We start from the raw sequence: 6,766 nt of genomic DNA, 5'->3' as shown, positions 1-6,766 counted from the left end.
AAACTTCACAAATACAAAATCATAGGGGAAAAGAACAGGGCTCAGGAACAGAACAACCAACATAATGCAACGATAAGAACTGACAAAGAACAAGACTGAACACAGGGTTTAAATACACAGGCAAACAGATCATGGAAACGAGGCACACCTGACAAGACTAATGAGCCACACCTGAACTGAAACTCAAATCAACATGAAAAACTATATAGAACTAAAAAATAAAGCACAGGAAACACTTTAACGTAAAAGTCCACAGAGACATGGACAGAGACACAGCACATGTGACAAAGCCCCCCTATAAGGAGCGGATTCCAGACACTCCACAATCCAACAAAAAACAAAGTCCAGGAGGGCTGCCTTGAGGGAGTGATGGAGGGCCAGGGCCATGCAGGGGAACAGGCCCAGGATCGGCCAGAGCATGGACAGACCTGGGCCATGAAGCATGGATGGACCTGGACCAAAGAGTGTGGAAAGACCTGGGCTGTTGAACTTGGGCAGACCTGGGCCGTGGAGCATGCACAGACTTGGCAGTTCGGTAAGCCATGGAGGCACAGGCCATTCAAGAGACCAATGGCAGTACTGGTAGCTCAAGGGACCATGGCAGTACTGGGTCAGGGGCTGGAGCACTCTCTGGACTAGACAGGGTCTGGAGACAGAGAACCAGCATTAACTTCTGGAGCAGTTTGAGCTCCAGTAGCTCGTCTGTTTGATCGGACCACACGGGCCAGCCTTCGCTCCCCACGGTCATCAATGAGCCTTGACGCCCATGACTCTGTCACAGGTAAGTCTGTTCAGTGTTAGAATTGTAAATCAGCTCTCTGAAAATAACAACACGCTTACAAATGTCCTTTATTATAAAGTAAGATGCAAAAAGACACTTTACAATCAAAACAATTGACAAAACAAGGTTTTTGTGGTGATTGATAAACAATAGATGTTGAAATAAGGACAGTATTTATTCTCTGTTTCTTTTTCAGATCAAACTCTTATGGTTTGGTGTGGTAATGAAAGTGCACGACGCAGAGGAATACACAGGAACAAGTATTTAATCATAAACTTGACGAAGAACATAGAAATACATAACCAAACGCTAATATAAATGATGACGAATAGAGAACTCAGGGACTAAATGGACAGGGCAAACAAAGGAACTAATGAGGTGATTAAGGAACCGACTTAACACAGGGAAAGAAGGTCAACACAAAGCATAGTGGGAAACGTGGTGAAAACAAGACAAGACAGAGCAGACATGATACAATCACACACGCCATCCTAATAATGCCGTAAACAGGAGCACTTCTGATGGTGTCTTCGTCTTCCTGTCCATCATCATCATCATCTCCATCATCATCATCATCATCTTCTTCCCTACTGTCACCTAATTGGGTAAGAAGAAAATGAGAAAATGTGTTTTATATACAGTAACATTTACTGATGTAAAAGCTATTATATTATATAATATAGTTTTTACATTTGAAAGAAACCCCTTCCAATAGTACTGGATATTATTTATTATTTGTTCACTCTCTTTATCCAGCTAAAATCTATTTAATATAGAAATTGTCTTTGTTACGTATGGTAACCCTCGTTCCCTGAACTGAAAGGGAACGTTTTTTCTGTCTTGTATTTTTGTTTTTATTATTTCTGTCTACATTCTTTTCTGTAGTTTGGTTTAACGTCTGAATTTAAAGACATATGCTAATATAAACTGATATTCCCCCAGTTTCAAAGACAATGCTTAAATTAGTCCCAAGCTAAAATGTATGTTTGAGCGGTTTTAACTGAAAAAAAACACTTGCACTGACATACCTTAAAATATGTCACTGACATTTTTTTTTTTTTTTTTTTGTCTCACAATGCCAGTTGGGCACATTTATAAAAGTTAGTTAAATGGTAAAAAAAAACCTGTGCATGAAATTGCCATTAAGTGTTTATTGCTCCAGATTGCCATCTGTGTCTGACTAATTATTGACTTAGATGACATCACTTTTTTTTAAATAAAAACTTATAACATCAATTTCTAAAGAGTCAGTACTTTTGACATCACTATAGGGTCACTATCTGTATAGGGTTGAGTATACATGTTGTCAATTTAGATGATTTAATGAGTTTAGCCAATTATTCCTCTCCTATAGCAGTGAATGAATGGAATTTGATGCAATACTGACGACTGCATAAAATTCTCTAATATCTTCAATCTTGCAAGTAAAGTATTGTATTGGAACTGGGTTGGGTACTCACATGTGCTCTAAATGACTCTCAGAGCTTCGCTGGACGAGTTGGGGTAACCCAGAAGCCCTTGACCTCAGAAGTCTCAAGGTCACTGGGAGCGTCAGATTGAGGATATGGCACTGCCTTGCCTGAAAACACAGACACAGAAACTGACATCTCCTAAAGAAACCTCTAACAGTGACAGACACGGTGATGCTCCATCTGTGCCTGTCCCACTTCCTTTCCCTCGCCCTTGTTCCATTCCTCTCCCTCGCCCTTGTCCCACTCCTTTCCCTCGCCCTTGTCCCACTCCTCTCCCTCCCCCTTGTCCCACTCCTCTCCCTCCCCCTTGTCCCACTCCTCTCCCTCCCCCTTGTCCCATTCCTCTCCTTCCCCCTTGTCCCAATCCTCTCCCTCACCCCTTGTCCCATTTCTCTCCCTCACCCTTGTCCCACTCCTCTCCCTCCCTCTTGTCCCACTCCTCTCCCTCACCCTTTTCTCAATCCTCTCCCTCGCCCTTGTCCCATTGCTCTCTCTCGCCCTTGTCCCACTCCTCTCTCTCGCCCTTGTCCCACTCCTCTCTCTCGCCCTTGTCCCACTCCTCTCTCTCGCCCTTGTCCCACTCCTCTCCCTCGCCCTTGTCCCACTCCTCTCTCTTTTGCCCTTGTCCCACTCCTCTCTCTCGCCCTTGTCCCACTCCTCTCTCTCGCCCTTGTCCCACTCCTCTCTCTCGCCCTTGTCCCACTCCTCTCTCTCGCCCTTGTCCCACTCCTCTCTCTCGCCCTTGTCCCACTCCTCTCCCTCACCCCTTGTCCCATTCCTCTCCCTCGCCCTTGTCCCACTCCTCTCCCTCTCCCTTGTCCCACTCCTCTCCCTCGCCCCTTGTCCCATTCCTCTTCCTCACCCTTGTCCCACTCCTCTCCCTCCCCCTTGTCCCATTCCTCTCCCTCGCCCTTTTCCCACTCCTCTCCCTCCCCCTTGTCCCATTCCTCTCCCTCGCCCTTGTCCCATTGCTCTTCCTCTCCCTTGTTCCATTCCTCTCCCTCGCCCTTGTCCCACTCCTCTCCCTCGCCCCTCGCCCCTTGTCCCATTCCTCTCCCTTACCCTTGTCCCACTCCTCTCCCTCCCCCTTGTTCCATTCCTCTCCCTTGCCCTTGTCCCACTCCTCTCCCTCCCCCTTGTCCCATTCCTCTCCCTCCCCTTGTCCCATTCCTCTCCCTCGCCCTTGTCCCACTCCTCTCCCTCTCCCCTTGTCCCATTCCTCTCCCTCCCCTTGTCCCATTCCTCTCCCTCGCCCTTGTCCCACTCCTCTCCCTCCCCCTTGTCCCACTCCTCTCCCTCTCCCCTTGTCCCATTCCTCTCCCTCACCCTTGTCCCACTCCTCTCCCTCCCCCTTGTCCCATTCCTCTCCCTTGTCCCACTCCTCTCCCTCGCCCTTGTCCCACTCCTCTCCCTCGCCCTTGTCCCATTCCTCTCCCTCTCCCCTTGTCCCATTCCTCTCCCTCCCCCTTGTCCCATTCCTCTCCCTTGTCCCACTCCTCTCCCTCGCCCTTGTCCCACTCCTCTCCCTCGCCCTTGTCCCATTCCTGTCCCTCGCCCTTGTCCCATTCCTCTCCTTCCACAGAAGTTTGAAGGTCTGGCGCTTCTGCGCACTGTGACCCTCAGAATATGCTGACCCCGCTCTGGGATTTCACACTTCATGGCTGATTTACTGTTGTTCCCAATGGCTTCCTCTTTGTTATAATCCCACTAACAGTTGAGCGTGGAATATTTAGTAGTGAGGAAATGTCAGGAATGGACTTAATGCACAGGTAGCAACCTATCACGGCCCCACGCTTGAGTTCACTGAGCTCCTGAAAGCGACCCATTCTTTCACAATATAGTTATGACTATCCACCCTATCCAGGTTTAAGACTTTTATTGTTTACAAACCTCATCTTTGGAGTCAAAAGTATCCTCTCTTTATGCCTTAATTAATGCTGTATAGTAGGTCACTGTAAGATCTATTATTCTATATTTACCAGGGGTGTGACGAGATACTTAGCTCACGAGACGAGAGATTTGTCCTTAAGAGAGATTAGCGCAATCACATCTTCAGTCATTCTTCCTCTGATGAGACGGACCCTTTCTTGAAAAGTGCACAAAAACCCAATTCAAGTATTGATCTTATCGATATTTAGATTTTTAAGATGATGCGAATCTCTGCTGATACTATCAAAACAATTAGTTGTATCTGAACACCTGCACAAGCGTTAGTCTTTAAGTTTCATTACCATCTATACTAAAAGCCAAAATAAAGAAACTATTTTGTACTGTAATGTAAACATGGATCATGTATAATAAACTGCAGTGAATGCCAAAGGGTAAAGAATCCCATTCTTGTTTTTTAACGAAATTTTAAAAAAGAAAAAAAAACTGTGTAATGCTCCTGTTAGTGTTGTTTTAAGAACCCACCGCTGATCTCTTTGCTGATCTCAGAGATGCGCTCGCAGATGCTCCGGGTCACTCCCTCCACGATGGAGAACAATGCGCTGAAGTTAGCCAAGTTATACATGTGTGTGTCCTTCAGCGAGGGGACGATGGCTCTCAGCTCGTTCTCATCGGCTTTCTTTATCCCTGCACACATTCATACAAACACACAGGGACCAGGGTATAGAGAGTATCATTAGAGATCAGCCCTGTCCAAATACCCATGGTTTATGCTTTGACTTGTCTACTTACATGACATATTTCTGGAGTTCAAAGTGTTCAAGTGGGCATGAAGACTGCAAGTGTTTTTAGGATTTCCATTTACTCAATGGGACGCACTTAATGACTGTGTGATTGTTGTGATTAATTTTCAAATATTTTACAAACCACATCAATCTCATAAAAAAAAAAAAACTGGCCAAGGCACAATGGGAACATGAGGACTATATACAGGTCCTTCTCAAAAAATTAGCGGATTGTGATAAAGTTCATTATTTTCCATAATTTAATGATAAAAATTGAACTTTCACATACATTAGATTCGTTGCACACAGACTAAAATATTTCAGGTCTTTTATTGTTTTAATACTGATGATTTTGGCATTCAGCTCATGAAAACCCAAAATTCCTGTCTCAAAAAATTAGCATATCATGAAAAGGTTCTCTAACCAAGCTATTAACCTAATCATCTGAATCAACTAATTAACTCTAAACACCTGCAAAAGATTCCTGAGGCTTTTAAAAACTCCCAGCCTGGTTCATTACTCAAAACCGCAATCATGGGTAAGACTGCCGACCTGCCTGCTGTCCAGAAGGCCATCATTGACACCCTCAAGCGAGAGGGTAAGACACAGAAAGAAATTTCTGAATGAATAGGCTGTTCCCAGAGTGCTGTATCAAGGCACCTCAGTGGGAAGTCTGTGGGAAGGAAAAAGTGTGGCAAAAAATGCTGCACAACGAGAAGAGGTGAGCGGAGCCTGAGGAACATTGTGGAGAAGGACCGATTCCAGACCTTGGGGGACCTGCGGAAGCAGTGGACTGAGTCTGGAGTAGAAACATCCAGAGCCACCGTGCACAGGCGTGTGCAGGAAATGGGCTACAGGTGCCGCATTCCCCAGGTCAAGACACTTTTGGGCTACAGAGAAGCAGCACTGGACTGTTGCTCAGGGGTCCAAAGTACTTTTTTCGGATGAAAGCAAATTTTGCATGTCATTCGGAAATCAAGGTGCCAGAGTCTGGAGGAAGACTGGGGAGAAGGAAATGCCAAAATGCCTGAAGTCTAGTGTCAAGTACCCACAGTCAGTGATGGTCTGGGGTGCCATGTCAGCTGCTGGTGTTGGTCCACTGTGTTTTATCAAGGGCAGGGTCAATGCAGCTCGCTATTAGGAGATTTTGGAGCACTTCATGCTTCCATCTGCTGAAAAGCTTTATGAGCTTTGATAAGACACACATGAAGCAAAGGAAGCACATGACAAGATCACATGGGGCAAGGGAATCACATGACAGGAAACATGAGTATGAGAACTGTAGTGGACAGCAGAATTCCAGGGCCCAGTTTATGGCCGGGCCCCTCTTTGCCCATAACAGTGGACAAAGGTTTGCTCCATTTTGATTGGATCTTGTTGGACTAGCACAAACAAGATGTCCAACCCATCAGATAAAGATGCTTGGACAACATCCAGACACCTCTTTGAGGGCAAGAAGAAGACCTCTAGTACCAAGCCCAGGAAGGACAGGACTTCTCATTGGTCCACATGCAGTTTCTGCCCTTCACCCATCTAGAGATGGATCCCTAATGACCTGATTTGTGACGGCCATAAACATTCCTCAGGACTTCAGCAGTAGTGGGTGAAACAAAGAAAGACCAAAACTGATCCATCCAAATCCATTCACAACTATGTTTGGAAACCTTAAGACTGATGTAAACTACACACATCCATCTCATACTTATTCAGAGAAATAAGTATTCTCAGTGACAGCTATTTGTAATGCAACATCTTCCACAAATTCAGCTGTTAATGAACAAATGAATAAACACATGACAGTTCAATCTTTTTCCATCATGTGTGGTGTCTATTTGTTTAGT

General features: G+C 45.3%; 1 protein-coding gene across 1 annotated transcript in view; it reads right to left on the bottom strand.

Annotated features, from left to right (window-relative positions):
- Positions 1-1,028: 1,028 nt before the first annotated feature.
- The window catches only part of LOC137047276 (collagen alpha-1(XIV) chain-like), a 28,859-nt gene continuing 23,121 nt past the window's right edge, over positions 1,029-6,766 (bottom strand). The window contains exons 10-12 of the mRNA XM_067424846.1: positions 4,666-4,827; positions 2,242-2,360; positions 1,029-1,378 (exon numbers count right to left, since the gene is read on the bottom strand). Coding sequence (XP_067280947.1) covers positions 2,260-2,360; positions 4,666-4,827 — 263 coding nt within the window. The 3' untranslated portion in view covers positions 1,029-1,378; positions 2,242-2,259. The remainder of the gene's footprint in view (positions 1,379-2,241; positions 2,361-4,665; positions 4,828-6,766) is intronic.

This window comes from Pseudorasbora parva, chromosome 19, assembly GCF_024679245.1.
Source record: "Pseudorasbora parva isolate DD20220531a chromosome 19, ASM2467924v1, whole genome shotgun sequence".
Taxonomy (NCBI): domain Eukaryota; kingdom Metazoa; phylum Chordata; class Actinopteri; order Cypriniformes; family Gobionidae; genus Pseudorasbora; species Pseudorasbora parva.
Note: the sequence above shows the minus strand (reverse complement) of the source record. Positions and strands in the feature narration are given on the sequence as shown.